The 22,301-nt window shown below is 65.9% G+C and overlaps 1 protein-coding gene across 1 annotated transcript in view; it reads right to left on the bottom strand.

The window, feature by feature from the left end:
- Positions 1–5,283: 5,283 nt before the first annotated feature.
- EFNA2 (ephrin A2) overlaps positions 5,284–22,301 on the bottom strand; it is a 36,175-nt gene continuing 19,157 nt past the window's right edge. Inside the window, exons 2-4 of the mRNA XM_062596371.1 lie at positions 7,773–8,065; positions 6,340–6,405; positions 5,284–5,486 (exon numbers count right to left, since the gene is read on the bottom strand). Of these exons, the coding sequence (XP_062452355.1) occupies positions 5,365–5,486; positions 6,340–6,405; positions 7,773–8,065 (481 nt within the window). The 3' untranslated portion in view covers positions 5,284–5,364. The remainder of the gene's footprint in view (positions 5,487–6,339; positions 6,406–7,772; positions 8,066–22,301) is intronic.

Raw genomic sequence — 22,301 nt, 5'->3', positions numbered from 1 at the left:
GGTTTTTTCCCCCAGAACGAGGACCCGCCGCCGGCTCCAGGTCGCCTCGCCTCGGGCTTTCATCCCTCTCTGCTCCCGGCTGGGTTTCCTTTCCTCCGCCCGCGCTCTCCTTCCTTCTCTCCCCTCTCCGCCTCTCCCCCCGCAAGGCAAATTACCCGTAATGATATGCTGAAGGCCATGACACCCGTGTTGTCTCTTTGTCATCCTTCGCGGTGCAGCGTGAAAAGATAATACAAAATGCGGCACTTATCTGCAATTGCGAGCCGAGGCAAAGCCGCTAATCCCTTAATGCCGCGGCGGCGCGGGGCTCCCGCGGGCGCCGCCGAGCCCGCGGCCGAGCCGGCGCTCCCGGCTGCGCCCTGGCGCCGGGGCCCCGCGGCAAGGAGACAAAACCCGCCAGGAAAAAACCAGCAACGCTCCCGGAGGCGCCGCCGCGAAGCGCGGGAAGGCCGGGCGGCGGCGCGGTGCCGAGCGGCGGCATGGCCCGGCGCCCCGCTCCGGCATCCCGCTCCGGCATCCCGCTCCGCTCCCGCTCCCTCGCCCGCCCCGGCTCCCGTTTACTCCTCCCCGGAGGAGCCCGAAAGCTGTAAACACACTTTTATTTGTCAGCTGTGCGCCCGCAGCCTGCCCGGCCGCCGCGGAGGTGATGGATGATTTCAGTCCTCTTCGCTTGATGATGTCGGGATTAGGAGCCCTACATATTTTATAGAAACCTCTACACGATCTTCCTTTATAAATCATTTAAATAGGAGTGTCTTTTCTTGGTGTGTGATATAAAATATTTTCCAGAGGGGATGAAGGCTATTCATCCGTGTTTACCCTGCCGTCCCGCGGGCTGGCAGACGGCTCCGTGCGCCCAGGGGCTGGGCAGCACCCCGGGGTGCCAGGGGGTCCCGGCTCGGGGCGGCCACCAGGGCCCCGAGCCGGGGGGTCCCGGCGGCAGCTCCCGGCCCCAGTGCAGCTTCCCGCACCGTTAGCACCCGTTGCAATTCTTCCCATCTGTTTCCCGGCAGGGGACCGAAGACACGCTCCGGCCCGCAGCAGGGAGCTCCCTGCCGAGAGCCCCCGCGCTGCCACCGCCCTCCCGCGCCGGCCCCGCTCGAGAGCGGCGCGCGGAAGACCCCGGCGCCCAGCGGCCCGAGGGGCCTCATCCCCGCCCGCGGGGCCGCGAGACCCGCGGCGAGCCGCGGCTCGGCGCCAGCACCGTCCGCGGCCGTACCCTGCACCGCACCTTGCTTCCGCGCCAGGCGGGATGCGCCAGCGGAGCACGACACGCTTAGCGCATTTATGGGATTAAAAGAAATAATATATATATTAACGCTGAGGTGCTGCAGTTCAGCAAGGAGCCGCATGCCGGCGAGACGCGCGGCAGCTGCTCCGCCGGCGCGGCACCGCGCGGGCATCCCGCTGGAGCCGAGCCGGGCGGCGGCGGCACGCGGGGCCGGGAAGGGCGAGCAGGTCCCGGGAGGACGGCGAGCCCGGCCCCGCTGGTCAGCACGGAGGTCCCCGGGTCCAGGCGGGGTTTGTTTCCACGAGCCGCTGAGATCCCAGCCCTTTTCCAGCCCGACGAGAGCCACCGCTGAGAGGGGGCTGCTGCCGGAGCGAGGCGGGGACGCGCCGCTCCGCGGTGTCCGGCGCGGGAGGCACCGCCGTCCCTGCCGCTGCCGCCCCGCTCCGATTACAACGGCGGCAGCGACGTGGGATCGGGGCCGGAGGAGGCTCCGGCCCGTGAAAAACCCATTTCAGACACCGGCAGCCATACGTGACGCGCTCCGGACCGCAGGCTGCTCCGGGCACCGGACAATCTCGCGCCCCGCTGGGCCGAGCCGCTCCAGCGCCGTCACCGGCTCGCTGCAACGCTCCCGGCCTCTCTCCACGCTGCAATCCCAGCGCAGCGCCGGGCTCAACCTTGAGCAGCGGCTGCCGCAAAGCTCCCGGCTCGCGCCCTGCTATCCGCCCCCCCCCGCCCCCGGCTGCTTTTCCATTTAAAGCAGGTTAGGGATTTCTTCTCCCCCCTCTAAAACAGCTGTAATTCCCCCTTTTCCCCGGGGGACGAGGCTGCGGCTCGAGCTCGGCCCCCGGCTCCGTCCCCGAGCGCGGGGCGGCTGCGGCGCCGTGGTGGGTCGGGATCGTCGGCTCGCTCCCGGCTCCAGGAAACTCCCCCGGGCAGCGTCCGCGCCGGCCGGGGCCCCTCTCGCCGCCCTCAGCGCCGTAGGGAAGTTTAAGTCTCGATTCTCCAGGTCAGCATGTGCAGGAATTCCTTGTTTTCCAGCAGTGCCAGACACTCGGAAGGAGAGAGACAGGAAAGCCGGCTCTGCCGCGCGAGCCCATCTGCTCCGGCTGCTCGTCCCCACCCGGCGTCGGCGCAGCCGGCGGGAAGCGGCCGGCGCTTTTCCCGCGCCGCCGCCGAGACGCGTCCGGAGCCAGCGCCGGCCGCGGTGCCGGGCTCCCCCGCGCCGCTCCGGACCCCTTCGTTCGCACCGTGCCAGCGCCTGCGTGAGCCGAACGAGCCCGTTCAGGCCTTATGAACCCCGACTCAATCAGCTACTAACGAAGATTCGCCCCAGCCTTGCACCTGCCAGTTTGCTATTTTTATCTCTGTATTTCCAGCCCCAAATGTTGAAATAATCATGAGTCAGGTCTCAAAAAACCAACAGAATTAGCCTAAAAATCTTTTTTTTTTTTTCTCTTTTTTCCCTTGTAAGCCCGGGCTGGGCTCTTGCTTCGGCACTTTCCGGCTCCCGAGCCCGTCTCCCTGCTCCGCACTTTCCCCCGTGCATCGGGGTTGCTGGCTCTCCCCGCTCCTGGCACACAGATGGCCCTTATTAAAAAGCAAAATTAGGCTTTCACCCTCTTGTGGCAAACTTCAGAGCCTCGGATCAGCTGTACGAGCCTGAATTAATTAACAGCGGATTGTTCCTATTCGGCTAATTATGCTGAAATAGGCATTAAACGCCGGAAATTAACACGAGCTGCACAAAAAAATTACTTAAGTGCTAAAAAAAAAAAAAAAAGCAGGCGGGGGCTGTGCGCAAGAGCCTTCTTGTTTTTCCGGGGAAATCGGCTGAACTCGCATCCCGGCGCCGGGTCACCAGGCTCCTCCGCTGCTGCGGTTTCCGGAGGGCACGGCCAGGTTTCCCGGCATGGGCCGGGCTGCGGGAGGGACCAAAAGCAGCATTTTCTTGCTTTTTTTGCACCGCCCCAGCCACAGAGGGAAACTGAGGCAGCAGCCGAGCCTGGGGGTCCGCGGCCGGCTGCGGCAGCGCCGGGGTGCTGGAGCCCCGGCCCAGAGCGCTGCTCTGCCAGGCCGTGTTGCCTCCCGTAATTAAGTGCTATCAACAATTGCATATTAATTAATATCCATTCTTATTCATTAAGGCGGTAATTAAGTCCTTCCCGTAATTAGCGTGCCGCCCCGCAGAGCGGTCTGGCTCCGCAGCCCCCGCGCCGCGGAGCGGGGCAGCGCGCGGGACCCCCGCGCCGCCGGCAGCCTCCGCGGGGAACAGGCAGGTCTCCAAAGCAAGGGACTCACGTGACACTTATTTTTATTTTATTATAAAAAAATACAGAATCCAAATCAGGTGGTGATCCGGTTACCATCAGCACGACGTCGAGAACGAAAGCGGCGTGTCTAAGGACGAAGCTAGGCTGAACGGAGACCAACAAGCAAAGCCAGCTCCCCCGCGGGGGCTGCTCCCCGACACAAAACCACCCAAATCCACCCCAAACCCGCCCCCCCCCCCCGGCGCCCGCTCGGAGCGGCAGCCAAGCGCTGCTTCCTCGTTCGCTCTTCCTTAATTCTCTCACAGTCGCTGTACACAATATAGATATTTATATATATAATCTATATATATATAAAACACAGACCGAAGGCCAGGCTTTGCCGCTGCTCCCGGGCGCCGCGGCCGGGGCTGCGGGTGCTGCCGGCTCCCGCGGGAGCCCCGGCCGGCGCCGGGTCGGGGCCCGGGGACCCGTCCGGGGCAGGGTGAACACGATGCTTTCGCTTGCCTTCGAGAACCACGACCTGGTCTAGACACACGGTGGGGGGACGGGACAGGACGGGCGGGATGGCAGGGAATGCGATTTTTTTTTTTTTTACCGTTTTTGTATTTTTTGGATGGTCGAGATGAACTTATTGCGAGATTTCAGCTTCCTAGTCTAAAAAATAAAAATAAAATAGAAATAAAATAAACCCTTCCATAAAATTCATTCTCAACAATACATTAAAAAAAAAAAGGTCACAGTATAGCGCCTGCCGGCTGTATTTACAGGAACGGGGCGGCCCCCAGTCCGCCGCGGGCTCCCAGGCGGCAGGGAAGGGTCCGGCGCGCGCTGGGAAAAGGCGTCCGCGGAAAGGCGTCGTCCGCTGCTGCCCCGTCTCCGCCGGCGCCCGGCGCCCTGCCGCGCCGCGCCGCGCGGCCCGCGGGCGCGGGCGGCCCCGCCGGGGAGAGGCCGCTGCCCGGGACCCCCCGCGGGCTCAGCGGTCACCCCCTCCGCGGCTTGGGGCCGCGCTCAGACCGGGATTTGTGTTTCTCTTGCAACGCCGAGAAGGGACAGGGAAGAGCAGCCCGGCAGCACCGGGCAGCGCCCGCGCCGGCACCGGGCAGCTCCCGCGCCGGCACCGGCGGCCGGAGGGAATCGAAGCCGCGGGAGGGGAGAGGAGGGAGCCGCGAGCCGGGGCCCCGCTCCCGGCCGGCTCCGGGGGGCCCCCGGGGCAGCATCTCCCCGCCGGCGGGGCCGGCGCTGCCCCCGGCGAGCACCGTGGCCAAGCCGCCTCCGTAGCACATGTGCGCGCGTGCACGCGCGCGCGGCGGGAACGCCGCCGTCGGGCGCCGCCCCGCGTCCGTCCGTCCGTCTGTCCGTCCGCCCGTCCCGGCTCCGGCGCGGCACGGTCCAGCCGGCAGAGCCCTCGGCGCCATCGGCGTCCGGCCGGCTCCGGCGCCGTCTGCGGCTCCCGGGGGCCGCGTGCCGCCAGCCCGCCGGCACCGCCGCCGTCCCCGGCGCAGCGGCACGCGGAGGGGCCCCCACCTTGCGGTTCAGTCTCTAACACGGGAAAGCGTGGACTGGAACAAAACCGACAGAAGTAAAACAAAAATAAAAAAATCTTTTAAAAAGGGCTCTGCTTTTGGTCTAGAAATGTAAAAAGCAACATCCCAGGCGGAGGGCCGAAGCCGGCGGAGGCGCGGCGGCGAGAAGGCGCTTGGGGCGCGCCGGGCGCCCCGCGGGAGCCGGGAGCGCCGCGCCGGGGCCGGAGCCGGGCCAGTTCCAGGGTCGTTCGGGGAAACTCGGGGAGGAGAAAAGCAGAGCGAGGCGGCGAGCGGGCGGGCGGCGCCGCGGCGGCTGCCGCGCGCTCCGGCTTCGGGGCTACGAGCCCAGCAGCGTCCAGAAGACGGGCACCACGGCGAGCGCGGCGTGCGGGACCCTGAGGCTGCAGCACGAGTTGTTGCTGGTGAAAATGGGCTCCGGGGACTCGTAGAGGGAGTCGTCTGCGGAAGAGGGAGGGCGGCGTGAGCGGGCGCCGGGCGCCCCGCGCGCCGCCCGCCGCCCCTGCCCGCGGCTCCGCTTCGCCCCCGGCTCCTGCAACCTGCGTCCCGCAGCCCCGGCTGCTCCTCCCGGGAAAAGCCCGGGGAAAAGCCCCGGGCGGCGGCGCGCCGGGATCGAGACGGCGGCCGCGCTCCCCCGCCCGCCGGCGCCGGGGCCGGCAGGGGACCCACAGGCAGGAGCAGTGGAGCCCCCCGCCGCCGCCCCTCGGCTCCAGGGGCCCCGGCGCCCGGACGGGCCCCCCCGGCAGCGCCTCGGCCGCCCCTCCGTGCCGCCAGCCCCCCGTCCCCGCGCCGCACCGGCACGATTAGACCCCGATATTATGAAAATACCAAAAAATAGTATCAGGAGAGTTTTTTTTTCCTTTTCTCCCTCACCATGTCCTAGTCCTGAACCAAACAGAATCTTTTTTTTTTTTTTACCGATGGTTTCATTATATTGGGCTTTATTTTAAAGCCATGCAAATAATAAAAAAAAGAAAGACATCCTTTTAAATGGTGACATTTCACAGGCACTCAGCCCTTCCCCAGGGAGAGCCGCTGCCATTTGCTAATTACACGTTAACAGCAGAAGAAAATTAATAATTTGTTTTTTTAAATGGCTGAGTTATTTGATTCGGAAAAGTAGCCACTGTGCAGCGATTATTACTTTCTTTTTTTTTTTCCCCCTACCCGAGACTCAGCGGCAAGCGTCGTCCGCGCCGCGCGCGCCGCCAGGACCCCAAAACCCCGCGGGGGGAGCCGGCCCCGGAGCCGCGGAGGGGCGCCCGGGGGGGCTCCCGCGAGCACCCGCACTTACTTGTCGGCCGAACGTAAACCTTCAGCTTCAGGCAGGGCCTGTCGACCGCGTTGGGGGGAGAAGCGGCTGCGGAGAGACAGGGGGGGGGAAACCACAGCGCCGTCAGCCGCGGAGCCCGGCGCTCGTTACAGGCTCCCCCGGCCGCGGCGGGGGGGCACGGGCCGGTATTTGCGCGCGGGTGAAACGCGCCCGGCGGGAGCGTTACGGCGGCGGGAGCACGTTGAAGGGGAGTCCAAATTAGCTTTGCAATTAAAACAGCGCCGAGGAGCAGGGCGGCGGCGGCGGGGACCGGCCGAGGGGGGGGGGGGGGCCGAAAGCCCGCGGGGCCCCGGCCAGCACCGCATCGCGCAGCAACACGGAGCTGGCGGCGCGAGCCGGCCGCCCCCGGCACGGAGCTCCGCGCTGAACGGCGGAAACGGATTTGCCAAACCGAAGCCAAGGGGCGGCGGCGGCCCCGGCGCGCGGGAGCCTCGCTCCAGCCTCCGTCCCCGCGCGACGATCCCGGGGAGAGCCGGCGGGCGCCGCGGGCCGCCACGCTCTCTTTGCCTTTTTTTTTTTTTTTTTTTTCTTTTTTTTTCCCTTCCTTTCCTTTTTTTCCTCCCTTGCATTAGGCCCAAATCGGGAAAAGCCGCCGGCGGGCACCGGCGAAATCAGGAGAAGGTCAAGCGAGCCGGGAGCGGCGGCCGGGCGCCCGCGGCGGGGCCGGAGCGGCGGGTCCCGCGGCGCGCGCCGGTCCCAGCGCCGGCTCTTAACCTTGACCCAGCGCCGGGGGCGCGAGCCCCGTCTCGGTGCCCGCGAGGTTAATGGAATTCCAATTTGCGAGCTCTAGAAGGAGGTAATTTCTTTTCTTTCATGTCTGCTAAATACGGTTCCTCAAAGAGGCATAATTTCTAATGTTCCGCATGACATGAATTCTAACTGGTTTAGCAATGATCAGCTTCACCATTTACTTCTGTGTAATCTCTTCCTAACGACATTAAAAATAAAAAAATAAAATAAAATAAAACGGGGTGGGGGGGGGAAGAGAGAGTTGTAGATGCAGTTATTTCAAGAGTGACATTTTACAGGGAAAGAGGGGGGGGGAGAAAAATGGTAATTTAATATAGATAAAAGGAACAAATTAAGTGGGCTGAAAACAGATGCTTTAGGAAAAAGGGGGAGAAATAATAAGGAAGATAGCCATGCCGGTTAGCTCCTGAGCAAGAAGCGAGGCCCCCCTGCCTCCACACGCCACCACCGAGTGCTTGGGGGTCACGGTTTCCAATTTATTTTTATTTTTTATTTTTTTACCCTGTATTGACTGCAAAACTCCCAGCAGCTGACCCCAGCCCCATCAGCTTCGTTTTTTTTTTTTTTTTTTTTTTCCCCTTTTTTCCTTCTCTTGCGGCTCCTCCGCCGCTCGCGGCCCCCGCGCCCCCCGCCGCCGCACTCACAGATGTAGTAGTACTCGTGGCCCGGCCTGAACTCGAAGCCCAGCGAGAAGGGCGTGAAGAGCTGGAACTTCTCGGAGAACTTGAGGGGCCCGCTGGGCGCGTCGGGCCGGTTGCACTCCCAGCGCTTGAAGCCCTTCTGGCGGTGGTCGCAGGACGCGTGGCCCTCGTAGTTGACCATGTAGAGGACGTAGCGCTCCATGCGCTCGGCGGGCAGCGGCTCCTCGTAGTGCGGGCAGTAGATGTCCAGGTAGTCGTTGATGCTCACCTCCACCGTGTAGTCCCCGCGGTGGAACCTGCGGGCCGGAGGGCGGCGTGAGCGCGAGCGGCCCCGCGAGCCCCGGCCCCGCGAGCCCCGGCCCCGCGCCGCCGCCGCCGCTTCGCTTTCGCACGAGTGACCCGGCAACGAGCCGCAAAAAAAGAAAAAAAGAAAAAAAAAGAAATATCGTTATTGCTGGCGATACCACCGAAGCGTCCGGCACCGGCGCGCAGCGGCGCCGCCGTCCGGTTCTGGTGCCGGTTATCGGCGGGACGACGGGACGAGCAGCGCGGGAAGGGGACTCCGCAGGGCGGAGGCGATCCCCGTGCCGGGGCCGGCACCGCTCCCGCTCCCGCCGCGCCTGTCCCGGGCCGCGCGCGGGCCACGGTGCCGCCCCGGCTGCCCGGCGCCGCCCCGGCCGTTACTGCCGCTGCACCCGACGAACCCCCCGAGCCACGTCCCCGAGCTGCCCCGCGAGCCAGCCTGCCCCCCCCCCCCGGCTGAGCTGAGTTTTCTTTGCTAATTAATTTCTTTGCTCCCCCTCGAGCGGCGCGGGAAGCGGCCGGGGGGGCCCCGCGCTTCTCCCACCCTTGCCGCCCCAGCGGGATCCCCGGGAGCGCCCCGGGAGAAGGGGGCGTCCGGGGCCGTGGGGGGGGCGGGGGGCTCCCGGGCAGGGGAGCCGGCGCGCAGCCCCCGCGCCGCCACCCCGGCACGTGCCAACGGCACTAATTAGGGAGCGGGGTTTTTCTCTCCGTCTCCTTCTCGCTCCTTCTCCGAGTCACCTGTGCCAACCCTGCCCCCGGCAAGGTAACATTTTAAAATGTAAAATTAATACAAAGGGCTGCGATTTACTGGGAAACAATTTTCAAATGCATACAAAACAATAAAAAAAAAAATTTAGAACCCTTCCTCTCTCTCTCCCTTTTATTTGAAAAAATTATTTAATGATTGTTATTAAAGCCCAAGCAAAGACAACTGTAACAGAAGGGCCTGTGCTTATCAGGGGAATAATAATAATAATTATATTTTTTGGAAAAAAAAATCAACTAACTCCAAGGGCCTTTGCTGGACTGACAAATTGCTGAATTAAAGCTGATTAGCGGTGATAAATGGCACAGACGGAGGAGCGCGCTCGCGGGGAGGGAGGGGAAGGTTCAGCCGCCACGCGGGAGCCCCGGGCTGGCTGCAGCCGCCGGATTTGCCGCAAGATTTATACCCGAGACGGCGGCGAGGTCCGCGGAGGAAGAGGAGAAGAGGAGGGCAGCAAACGGGGCCGAACCGCGCTCCCGGGCGCGCGGAGCCGAGCGCTGAATTTGCGTTCGAGCCAAGGCAGCGGCGCTCTCCGTGCCGGGCGCCGCTGGGCCGAGCCAAGCCGAGCCGAGCCGGGCTGAGCCGGGCCAAGCCGAGCCGGGCTGAGCCGAGCTGCCAGCCAGAGACCCCGGTGCCAGGCCCGGCAGGAGGCACGGACGCGCCGGCGGAGCGCGGAGCAGCACACGGCGCCCGGGCGCGTCGGAGCCGACGTGCACGCGTGCAAGGAGCGGCACACGCACGCGTGCAAGGAGCGGCGCACGCACGCGTGCAAGGAGCGGCGCACACACGCGTGCGAGGAGCCGCTCGCGGGCCGCCGAGGCGGAGGCTCACACACGGAGACAGACACCGACCCGCGCGCACGCACGGAGCCGTCTGTTGATTTGTTATCGCTTAAGTCGTTCGGTTCGCAAAATGTCAAGAGCATTTTGAAGACCCGCCGCCCGGAAAGCGCGCCGCCGGCCCGCGTAACACCCGCAGCAGGGCTGCCGGGCCGCGCTAATTAAAACGAGCGGGCTTTGAACGGCCTAAATGAGGCACATCGCTAACTCATCTGTTTCAGAATAATAAAAAAATAAGTAAAATCGCCTTGAAGAGCCGGCCGGGAGCCGGTGCAAGGGGCGGCCGCCCGGCGCTGCCCGCGCCCCCTCGGCCCCTTCGCCCGGCTGCCGCTGCCGACTTCCCCGGCGCGTCAGGCGCCCGCCCGGCTTTGCATGACAAGAGCGGGAACCTATTGGGGTGAAATCGCCCGGAATGAAATATTAGAGCTAATGAAGCGGCTCTGGCAGCGCTGCCGCCCTCCCCGCGCGCCGGCCCGGCCGGCTCTCGGGTCGGCCCCGATCCCCGCGGCAAAGCAGCCCGCCGCGGGAGCAGGGCTGTGAGCGCGACCAGCCTGAGCCCTCCCAGGCTCCCGGCGCTGCGGCTGCGAGAGGTTTCCACCAAGAGAGAGGTTTAATCGTTTCTGCTCCTCCTTGCTGAAGCAAGGCGTGCTCTCCCCGCTGGCTCCCCCCCCCCCAATCTAAATTTGGATCCTAAAACTCTCCGAAGGCAGCCGAAGCGCTCCCTGGCGCGGCGAGCCCGCGAGAGCCGCAGCCCGGCGGCCCCGGCCCCGGCCGTCCCGCCGCCTCCCCGCTGCGGCAGGGCTCGCTCCCGGGGCGGCCCCGCTCCTGCCTCGGTTTCCCCTCTCCGGCGCGGGGCCGGCGTGCGCGGGAATGCAGCGCGCTTGCCGCCTCCTCCGGCTACGCCCTGCCGGACCAGCCCGTGTCCCAAGGGTTAAACGATTCAGATTTTTTCCTTTCCTGAGCAGGTTGAAAAGAGATATGATTGCTCTCGCTAAAGCACACGGGGCGGGGGGAGATATTATGGAAAGAAAAGAGCTATTTAAGCTGAAGAACGGTGTTGGCACGTAAACAAATGGGTATAAACTGGCCATGAATAAATTGAGGTTGGAAATTAGAAGGTTTCTACCCATCAGAGGAGCAGGGGTCTGGAACGGCGGCGCAGCGGAGGCGCAGGAGACCGGCGCGGGGGCCGCTCGCGCCGCGGGGCCGTTCCGCGGGCGCCCCGGCGGGGGTCCGGCGGCGCCGGGGGTGCCGGGTCCCGCGCTCCCGCCCTCCATCTCCGAGGCACTTAAAAACCTCGCTTACGCTTTCATCTCCCGCAATCGCCTTCATTCAAATAGTCACAGCGTGATCAGAGGTAATAAGCCTATTACGGAGCAAAATAAAACAGCGCGACCTCCCCCCGCCCGAAAGCAGCCCCCAACCCCACCCGTCGCTCTCCTTTAAAACCCAGCCCGCCGCGAACGCCCCTGCGGAGCGGCAGGCGCAGCCCCATCCCGCGGCCCCTTCCCGCCGCCGGGAATCGCTCCCGCGGGAGGAGGCGCGAGCGGCCCATTTCCCTCCGCAATGTCATCGCTCTTTTCTCCACTAATCCTGCCGCTCTGTTGGCTCCCGGCATGTCCGCGGCCAGCAACGGACTTCACGCCGGGAGCGGTTATGCTGCTTTTTCCCATCTGCTTCTTTCCCTCCGCGGACAGCGGGTACCGAAAGGCGCCGGCGCGGCGCGAGCAGCGGGACCCGGGCGCGGGGTGACGCCGGGCACCCGCGGTCCCGCGCCGGGAAGCGCGTCGCGGGCTGCCGCGCGCCTGCCGCGCCGTCTTGGGGGACCCGCCGGGCGCCCGCCACGTAAATTATTTAATTTCTCCAAACTGCTGCACCTTTATAAATCATTAAAAGCTCCTTTTGATCTGTGTTAATGAGGTTTCCTGAGCATAGTGGTTGGAAACGCGGTTCGGCGCGAGATAGCGAATCAGCTAATTAAAAAAATAAAGAGCGGGAGGGAGCGAGCAGAGGGGAGGCAGCGCGGAGCCGGCGGGCGCCGGGTCCCCGGAGAGCCCGTGCCCGGCGCCCGCCCCGCGCCCGGCGCCCGCCCCGCGCCGCGCCGGCTGCCGGCGGGGAAAAGCCCGTCGAGTTTCTCGCCCTTCCCCTCCGAGGGGGCGGCAGAATTCGCATTTACATTTTCAGGGCTTTTTTTTCCCAACAAGCCAGCGAAGTGCAGGCGCCTGGTGACGAGCAGCGAATGCAAAGAGAGGGGGAAAGGCTGCGTCAAGCGATATTCAGCAGAAACGAACTGTAAAACAGGGATAACGGAGGAGGGATTATATTTACTTCTGATTTTCCGAACGTTTAAGCCCCGTGCCCACGTGCGGAGCGGCGCTGCCACTGCAGCAGCGCTTGCCAGCACCGACACCGTCGACGGCAACGTTTGGCGCCTCCAGCACAGCTGTCGGGGCGCCGGCCGTCCCGCTTTGCTGGAAACGGGCGTTTTTCACGGGAAAACCCCGCCGCGGCAGCGCGGGGGCTCGCCGCCGGCGCGAGGCTCCCCCGGCGCCGCCTCGGCCGGCCCCGGCCCCGAGCGGCACAGCCCCTCGCGCACCCAAACGCCGCGTTTTAAATTTTTAACAGCTCTTCCCCTCCCGCCCCCAAACTTTCCGTGGGGGATGCGAGCTGCCCCGCGCCGACACAAAGAGGATTCGGGAGCGGGGCGGGCGCCGAGCCAGCACGCGCCCCTCGGCGCGGCCGGAGCGGCGGAGCACTGTGGGTAATGGCATGCAAATTGCCATGCAGAACCGACCCCCAGCTGCCGGCGATTACTTTCCTGAGCTGAAGGTAATCGCTTCCAGCCCGCCGTGCAAAATTTGCAGGGAAATCGGTAGCAAATCACCACCCAGGGAAGGGGGGGGGGAGGAATGAGCCAGACGAGGGACGTTAAGTAATCGCGCGGCCGGACCCGCGTCCGGCTTCCCCGGCCCGAGAGGGGCTCGCGGGACACGGCGCATCCGGCCGCGTCCCGGCCCAGGGCCGCCTCGGCCCCGGTCCCGGTTCGGGGTCCAGGCTGGGACCGGCCCAGTGGCCCGGAGGGGACCCGCGCAGCAGCCACCATCTCCGGGGCAGCGGGAGGCTCCAGGCTGGTTCGGTCTCGCCCCGCTGAGGCTCCCTCATCTCGCTTTAAGGACACTTCCCCTCCTGCTCTTTCTTAATGTAGACGGCAGGGCCGGGCCGGTGCGGATCAGCTGCAGGAGAGCGGAGGTAACCTCGCGTGGGCCACGCTCCCGCAGGAGGCAACCGTCCCTGTTACCTGGGGCAACGGGGGAAAAATTACAGCTGGCATCTAAATTGCCATCATTATGCTCCAGAGCCAACACTCCCCATTTACACTCTATTGTCATCTTCTGCTTTAGGGAGATGCCGAGATATTACAGAACTGGGTGACAGAGCAAGATGAGATGGGATGCGTGAACAGATAGACATATAGATAAATGGCTACACCCGGAGCTATTATTTCAGCCTGTTTGCAGATCCAGGAAAAGAGCAGCAATCCACGCTCCCCCGGGCTGCGGGTAGACTTTATAGCAGAGAAGAAAACAGAATTTGTTTAAATGCAAACGTAAGCGCGCAGAGCCCGCGGCGCTCGGTGGGAACGCGCCGGCTGCCCGGAGGCAGCGCGGCCGGGACCGAGCGGCGGCGCCCCGGGCCGCCCGCCCGCCCCGCGGGGCTCTCCCCGCCGAAGTAACCCCGAGGCCGTCCGCAGCGATCGATAGCCAGGCAGAATCCAATCGGCTCCCGGCGCGTCCCAGCTCCGTTCGGAGAAGCACTCAGCCGTTCCCGCGTCTCGAATGCTCTCCAGACACACTTATCTTATAAGATGTGCCCTCAACCGTACCCGTTAATTTGGAGCCAGACTCGCGCAGAGCGGCTCTGGGCGCACGAGACAAGCTGCGAACTGACTTGGATGGAAAAACTCTTCCAGCGGGCGCGGAGGAGCCGCGGCCGTGCCGGGAGCCGCCCCTCGCCCGCCGGCCCGGCCCGCGCAGGGGCCGGCGAAGCCGCTCTTCCCCCTTCCAGCCACGGGAGGAGGAGGAGGAGGAGGAGGAGGAGGAGGAGGAGGAGGAGGAGGAGGCGGCGGCGGGCGAGCGACCCGGCACGCGGCTCCGGAGGACGGAGCTGGGACTCGGGGCCCCGCGTCCCCCCGCGCCGGCTGGCGCTGCCGCGACCCTGCTCCCACCCGGAGCCCAGTTCGTCCTTCCTCCCGAAGCACGGGGGATTCACAAAGTTACTCAAAGAAATGGACAACCCTATGGGAAAAGCCAAATTTGGGTACCGTTCCTCCTTTTGCATTGCACAGGAAGCAAGGACGAACAGGGCCCGAGGGGGCCGAGCAGAGGAGGAACTGCTAAAGGCAGGGGGAAAGAAGAAATTTTGTCCCCTTGCACGTGTTAAAAAAAAAAAAAAAAAAAAAAAAAGCCAACAACTCAACAACTTCAGAAAATGCAAAGAGCTTTTTGCTCTTCAGCAAAGAGCCACCACGCTGCTTCAGCCGCCACAAGAGCGAGTCCCAGGCTGTGCTTCAGTCGCACGCGCTCCACGGAAATAGGAACTCTTCTCGGTTTGTGTCTTCTCCCTCTGAAAAAAGCTCTTTTCTCCCATGGAATCTTTCATTTGGGGGGGAAAAGGAGCTTTTAACACGTGTTTGGGACCAGGTCTGAGCAGACAACACAGAGCCTTTAACACGGGCCCCGATCAGACTGCAGCTGGGTAGCGCCGCGGTGACGGGGTACCGCAGCGGACAGGGCAGGGCGCGTATAAATGCATACGTACACGCACATGCACCGCCGACAGACTGAGACAGGCACGGGCAAGATCGGCTTTCCTGTCTCACGAGGTTACATGCTTTCCAAAAGGAAAAAATAGGAGGAAAAGAAAAAAAAAAAGCAGGCCTCAATTGGAAATATGTGCTTTTGGCACAAAATTACTCCATTTTCCACGTGCCAGAGCTTTACCCGAAAGCCGCGGGCCGTCCCGGCGCGCGGCCGCCGGCTCTCGTTAGCCCCCTCGTCAGAGCCCCTGCCATTGCACCAGCTGCTGCAGTTCACACCGCTCACCCCTCGTTAGCACGGAGGCTCGTTAGCCCAGTGCTGGGACTAATCAATACTGCCATTAAGGAGCTATCCCCAATTAAGGCATTTTAACCCGGTGGGCCGTAGGACCGGGGCTGTGGGAGGCGAACGGAGCAGCCCAGGGAGTGCCGGGGGCTGGCGCCCGGCGCCGTGCTGCGCGCGGACCCCCGCGCCCCCGGGGACGGCGTCTCCAGCCGCCCCGCGACGCTCCCTCCCTCCGCACCCGCCAGCTTCTTCCTGCCCCCGCAAATCCACCCAGACCAAAGCCGAGACGCTGCCCGGGGCGGCCGCCGCGGAGCCCGGCGGGGAGCCGGGGCGCGCGCCCCGACGCTTGGGGGGCGAGCGCTGTCGCGAGCGGAGCTGGGCAGAGCCCTTCCCTCTTGGCGCGGCTGCTGCTGGCGGCTTCCCGCCGCCGGCTTTCGGCGCATCTTCGATCGCGGGACGCGCCTGCACCGCAGGGCATCGTCCAGCCCTCGAAGGCTAAAACCAGAGTCGGGGCAGGGGCCGGGGGGACGGCTCTGCCCGGCGCAGGGTCCGGCGGCGCGCGCCCCGACCCGGCGCCCGGTGCCCCGACCCGGCGCCCTGCTCCCCGCTCGGCCGCCCCGGGGGGGCCCCGGGCCGCAGGAAAGGGCTGTTTCCCCCCAGCCACCCTCCCCTGCCGCTCCCTCCCTGCCTCCGACCGCCTCTGGCTAAACAGAGATCAGAAATGTTAGATCTTTCCTAACATCTCCTGCCAGCACTGTCAGTGGCCCTCTCCAGAGTACCAGGGCCCTCTGTTATGTAAACACAGCACATTCTCTGTCAAAGATTAAAAAAAAAAAAGGCTCATTTGCACATAAAAGCAGCCTCTGCACTAGTTACGGGCACTGTGGCATGTAAGGAAGGCTGTAGGTTAAACTCGATAATAATGCAAGGCGGCACGGAGCCGCCCCCCGCCCTGCCGCAGCCCGTCTCCGTCGCATCCCGCCTGCAGAGGCGGCTCGGCTCAGCAGCGCCGCTGCCCGCGCGGGCCCGGAGCGAGCCCGGAGCGAGCCGGGAGCGAGCCGGGAGCGAGCCCGGAGCGAGCCGGGAGCGAGCCCAGAGCAAGCCCGGAGCGAGCCCGGAGCGAGCCCAGAGCAAGCCCGGAGCGAGCCCGGAGCGAGCCGGGAGCGAGCCCAGAGCAAGCCCGGAGCGAGCCCGGAGCGAGCCGGCGCTGCGGAGACGCCCAGCCCAGTCCCGCCGGCGTTTCCAAGCCCGGAGGGGGGTTTCACCGGCGGCCCCTCGCCGCCGCCCGTCCGCCCCAGCCCTCCTCAGCCCCCGCGGCACCCCCAGACCCCTCTGCCTCCCAAGACCGCCCCAACCGCCGCCTCTGCTCCGTCTCACCCGCCCGCCGCCCCCGCGCCCTTCGCGGACGCGCTGGGATCAGCGCGTTCGATCGCAGCGCCGCAGCGGCAGCGGAGCCCGGCCGCTGCCTCCCTCCGCTGCCCCGCACGGCCCGTCCGGCTGCTCGGGCGGGGAGACGCTAACGGCACGCGAGGAGCCGCTCGCATCTTTCATTGCCAACGCCACGACCCGTCCTCCCGCCGCGGCTCCCGCCCGGGCGCCGCGCTGCCGTCGCCTCCGAGGCCGCGGGGCTTCGGGAGCGTTCCCAAACGCTGCGCCGGCCGCCGGCCGCCCTCCCGCGGGACCTGGGGCCGCCCGGATCCTCCCGCCCCGCGCGGAGCCCGCGTCCGTCTGGCTCCGAGGATGGCGTCAGACAGTTGCATGTGCAGTCGGGATCTGTGCAAATTTAATCAGATCAGAAATTCATTGTCAGAGAGACGGCGGCTGGAAAGTGTAATGATAATTGCGTTAGCGCCGTCAATTGTGCTTCCTCATCTCCCGGCGCTGCTCCCGGAGAGACGCGAGGGCGCGGCGAGAAGGGACCGCGCACGGGGAAGAGCCGCAGCGGAGGCCTGGAAGGGGAAAGAGCAGAGGGCCTGGGCGGGAGGGAGCGTGGAGAGGGCTGGGAGGGGGGCCAGCGCCGCGAGAGCTCGCCCCAGCGCCCGGCGCGGGCGGCAGCCACGGGAGCTCGTGTCCCACGGGAACCTGTCAGGATCGGGGGACAACGGAGCCCGCTGGCGGCTGTGCGAAGCGGGGACCAGGCAAAGCAGCCCGCGCCGACCGCCTTCTCCACGCGCGCTCCGCGGGGCGGGGAGCCGGCGCGGGGCTCGCCCCCGGCGCGCGCTCTCCAGCTGAGTCCCCATCAGCGGGTGCGCCGCGGACAAGGTGCGCCCACTCCCCATCGGAGCCGTTAGGGACGCCCGGCGGTCGCTCTCCCCAGCCTCTCGCCGCTTCTCGGTTTTGATTATTTCATCTGCTGGCCACTTTACTTTCAGGAGGCGTTTTTGTCGCAGCCGGCCGCTGGCGGAGAGACGAGGGGGGCCGCGTGTTTCGCGGGCGACTTTTTAACCTTGCAACGCTTTAATTCGAAGGAAATTTCACGCGAGCGGCGGGAGCAATTTCTGGACGTGTTCGCCGACAAGCGCGCCCGCAGTAATTTGATCGGCAGGAAACGACGCGCGCGTGTGCGCGGGAGAGGGAGGCGGCCGCGGCGCGGGGCCCCGCGCCACCGCGCCGCGCCGAGCCCGGCGCCGCCGGGAGGGAGCCGTCCCGGCCGCGGCCCCCAAGCCGGAGGACGACGTGCGGCTTCTCCTCCCGGCCGGGCTGCGCGGCCAGGGCAGCCGCGATCCATCACGCCGGCCCCTGCAATTAACCGCTTCCCAGCTAATGCCGAACTGCGGCTGGCAAGGCAAGGGGCGGCCGCGCGGCGCATCGACGCCGGGTTCTCCCGCGGCCCCGGCGCCCGCGGCTCCATTTCGCGGTAGGAGCGAGGCCAACGGGCCCCGCAGGGCTCGGGTGCACGGTGCCGCCCGGCGCCCCGGCTCCGGCCGGCCGCGGGGACGGAGGCCGGAGCCGCGCGGGGGGCAGCGCCGGAGGCGCCGCGGGCGGAGGCTGCGCCGGCGAGCAGCGCTTCGAGCGCCGACCGCAGAGCCGGCGCGCGCCGCGCCGAGGAGCTGACAGCTGGATGATAGGTCTGGGTTAATGGAGAGAACCCATTTAGGTTCACGCGATGCTCTCCCCGCAGGCTTTCATTAGGCCGCAGGGGTCCGCGGTGCACCGCGCCCTGACGTGGGCGAGCTGCAAGCCCCGCTCCAACCTCCGCTGCTCGTGTGCCGCGCGGCAGCGGCTCCGGCGGGAGTGGGACCCTCCGGAGCACTCCCCAGGGGAAACCGCGGGCGGGCAGCGGGGCTGAGCCCACGGACTCGAGGGGCTCGCTCGCCCTAGGTTTCGACCCCAAACGCAGGCTTTTCCGCCCTCGGGGCGGTCTCGCGCCCGGAGTGCGGCGGAAGGCGGCTCCCGGCGCCCCGCGATGCTCCTGCTCCCCGCAGCGGCTCGCGGAGCACCGAGGCTGCTCGCGGCCCGCCGGGCCGTGCCGGCTCCGGCTCCCGCCTGCATTCGCCGTGCCTCGGGGAGACGGGGGCGCCCGGGAGGACCCGGCGGCGCCCGCGAGCCTGCGCCGTCCCGGCGGCGCGAAGGGGCTGGTCCCCAGCCGAGGAAAACGCTACGGAGCCTCCAACAAAAGTAAAATAATTACCGGGCGCTCCCGCCTCGGCCTCCCGCCTCGCGCCTCCTGTTTAAGGCTAGTTAATAGCTAGTGTTCGCTGGTTAGGCCTGAATGACATTTTCGGAGTTATAATAACTGAGCTATTACTCGCTGTATTGATGCATTCCCCCTGCCGGCAGCCTGCTCATCCCGCGCAGCGCAGCGCAGCCGGGCAAAGCTCCTTCAGTCAATATCAGTTCTATTTTTCATTACTCCCTGGAAATGTGGCTCTTGGAAGCTCATCCGTCATTCAATTACGCCCTGGTTCAGTCCTATCATACACGTGTCATAAAGTTCCTCAGATCTGAACTGCTGTTAATTTTCTGCGCCATCCCGAGGGGATGCCCGGGACGTGCCTGGAAAGGCAGCAGCGAGCCGAGGGCATGCCGGGTACGGCGGGGCGCCCGGGGAGGCCGGGGCCGGCGGCTTTTTGCCGGCGGCTGGCGAGGGAGCGGGGCGAGGAGCCGGGACGGGGCCCCCTCCCCGCGCGGCGGCACGGGCCCCCGGAGCGCGCGACCTTGGCAGCGCAGGCAATTTACTCCTCCGGCTGGTTTATTCTTTTATCAGGTGTTGGTTTAACAGGGCGAGTTCCCCCCTCCCCTTAATCCTATCGGCATCTGTGTTCGGCACGTCCGTACACAGAATAATCACCTGCCTGGCAGATTTGTCACTTCACCAGATGTAATCGGGGAACGTTTCCTTTTCTGGATTTTTTTTTTTTTTGAAACCCTCCTTATTTTCTGTTTCTTGGAAGCTGCGGCTCCGGCAGAGGCCGTGGGCGCGGGCGGCTCCTGCTCCGGGTCATCGCCCTCCCTTTCGCCCCGGGAGGGCTCGGCTGGCGCCTCCAGGCTCTTCCCAGCGCGGCGGCGCCCAGGGCCGCGACGAGTCCGGGAGCGCGGCAAACGCCGGCGCGGCGGGGAGGGAGCCAGGTCGGTCACGGGGGCGGCAGAAACACACTTACTTCTTTGCCTGGCTTTTTGCTCCACCCCCCCCCACCTTCTTTCCTTCCCCCAGCCAAATTTGACCTAATTTGCCGCGACCCGCCGGGGTCTCCGCTCCGCAGGGCACAATGCGCCCGGCCCCCTCCCCGCGCCTTTCACCGCGGTCTAAGCCTTTTCGCTTTGTCCGTTCACTCAAAGGCTAATCAGATTAAACCCTTCCCAAAGGTGCCCCCTCTCCCTTTCTCGCCCCGTTCCCGCCCCCGGCCTCTTCCCCGGGGCCGCGGCGGCCGCCGGCTTCGCCCGCGGGGCGATGCGCGGGACGGGGAGCGGCGCGCCGGGCAGCTCGGACCCGCTCCCCGGGGAGCCCCTGCCCCGCTCCCCTCTCGGCAGCGGCTCGCATTTCAAGTCAGGCTAAAGGATCATCTAAGAACAGAAGAAATTTAGTGAAAAGGAATTTTTTTTCCCTTTTTCTTCCGCCCGAGAGGAATTTGCACCAGGCGGAAGCGCTCATTCCCCGGCAGCTGCCCTTGACCAAACTCCCCGGCGCGGAGGCAGAGCCCCGGCGGCCCCGGCCCCTCGCCGGCTCTCCCCCAGCTCCGGCGCACGGGTCCGGCCCCCGCAGCGCGGCCGCTGCCCCCAGGGCCCCCGTCACGCGCGCCCCGTCCCCCCGGAGCCCCTCGCTCCTCCTTCCGTTCCAGCCCTCCGGCACCTCTGCAAAGGGAATAAAACGGCCCCAGGGGCACAAACACGGAGCGAGGGAGGGGGCAAATCCTAGGCAACAATTCCCCCCTCCAAAACTTCTCAGCCCTCATCCCGCTCCTCTCCCCAAATGCTCTGCCCCCTCCTTGCCTGAGCTCCCAAATCACAAAATGCGCCCACCAAACTTCAAAAATTGATTGCAATTCGTTTTGGGCCCAGCTCTACACACAAATGCATTCGACACGGGCACTCTCCCCCGGCCAGGATTGTATGCAAAGGCAGTTAGGGGTCAATGAATAATTCATACGCCGCTGTCTTTCAGAATTATACTGTGGAAAAATAAATCTGAGACTATATAAAAAAAGGGAGAAAGAGAAAAGAGCACGGGGGCTGGGGGGACGCCGGGGAGGCAGATCGTCCCCCTCCGCCCATCGGCCTAACTCCGGCGCGGGGATGAAAGCGTCCCGCGCGCGAGAACCTTCTCTTCCCTTGAACAATTCCGCATTCAGGTCCGTGCGGAAACCACCTTAAATCCTTCCTGTGCTTTGTTCTGGTCGCCTTTTCACCGAAGCCTTAAGGAGGTGGGAGAGGGCCGCGGCGGCGGCGGGGGGAGAGGGGTCTTTAGGGGGGTCCCTTTGAAGAAACCCACTCATCCAGGCGGCTGGTTGAGTTCAAGGAGGCGGCGTGCTGGGGCGAGCCGAGGAGAAGCAAAAGGCTCCAGTCAAAGCCACCGGCGCGGCGGGGTGCCGGCGTGCCGCCGCCCCGGCCGCGCCGCGCTCCCCGGAGCAGCCCGCCGGCGGCCGAGCCGCGCGCCCCGCAGAGCCCCGCGGCACAGCGCCGGCGCCCTGCCCCGAGGCGCCCCGGGACCGGCGCGGCTCGGGGCGCGGGAGCCTCCGCCGCCGCGCTCCCGGCCCCTTCCCGGAGCCGCCGCCGCCGCCGCTCTCCCCCCGCCGCTCGCCGCGGCCACGTGCTCGCGGCACAATTTGCTAAGAGCGAGGAAAGGAAGCAGGAGTCGCTTTAATTTGGCTATTTAAAAATAAAGAAATAACACAGGCTTTGAAAGCCCGGAGGGGTCCCAGCGGAGAGACCTCCATCCCCCCTTCAAAGGCCGCCTCCGCTTTCTTCCACCCGCTCGCAGCACACAAAGGTGCGCGAGCACTTTCGTCTCTGCGGAAAGACCTTTTTAATTGGTTCCAGGCAGAAGGTTAAAATCTCTCCCCTTCCCTGCGCACTTTTCTAAGAAGGGAAGGGGGAAAAAAATAAAAAAAAAAGGCAGGGGGTGGGGGGAGAAAGGGAACGGGGCTGAAAAGGGGGGAGCGGCCGCGGCGCGGCCCCGAGCGCCCGGCGCGGCCGAGGCTCACGGGAGGCGGGAGGTGCTCGGCGCGACGCGCTCCGGAGCAGCCGGGCCGCGCAGGCAGCAGCGCCCGAGGTTTCCGAAGGGACGAGGCGCTTCCGAGGGGAGCGGGCGGCGGGCGCGTTCCCGGGGCCGGAGGGGCCGCGCTGCCCCGGGCCCCCGCCGAGGGCGACGCCGGCCCGACGCCGGCCCGTTGCGGATGCCGCCCGGGCGGCCGGCGCGAGCGGCTGCAGGGGAGCGCTACGGAGAGGCTCCGCGGGGCCGGGGCCGCCGGCGCTCCCTGCCCCGTCCCCCCGCCGCAGCTCGCAGCCGGATCAACCCAGGGAGAAGGGTTTTTCCGCCTTCGGTGCGTGCACCCAGACGCAGGCTCCCGGTTCCCGGCTGCTCCCACCGCTCCCGCTTCCTGCTGCTCTTCCCGCTCGGCACCAGCCGAGCTGCCGGGCCGCAGCAGCGGGAGAGCAGACGTCCGGGAGGGGAAACGCGCGGCTGCCGGGCGCCCGCGGCGCCGCCGCTCCCAGCCGGCCCGCGTGGCCCCGGCTGCGCCGGCACGACGCCCCGGCCGGCCGCCCGCAGCCGCGGCTCTCCGGGGAGCTCCCGTCCCCTCGGAGCCGCAACCCCGGCCCCGCTCCCACACCTTCGCCCCGGGGACCCCGCGGAGTCCCCAAAATGCGACTCTGCTTGCTGCCTGCAGGCATCCGGGGCCGGGCGCGCCGGGCACGGAGCCCTTCGCCGGCACCCGGCATCGCCGCTAACCCGGCAAAGCCCACGGGGAGACTGGGGCCGTCTGACGGAAAGCGGGACACGGGTAGCAGAAAACTCCTGTGTTTTCTGCCTGATTTTAAGGGCAAGAGTGGCTGATTTCTGCTCTCAGCTCCGCTCCCGAGCTGC

This window comes from Rhea pennata, chromosome 27 (genome assembly GCF_028389875.1).
Source record: "Rhea pennata isolate bPtePen1 chromosome 27, bPtePen1.pri, whole genome shotgun sequence".
Lineage (NCBI taxonomy): Eukaryota > Metazoa > Chordata > Aves > Rheiformes > Rheidae > Rhea > Rhea pennata.
The sequence above is the reverse complement of the archived record's forward strand: the minus strand, read 5'-3'. Positions and strand labels throughout refer to the sequence as shown.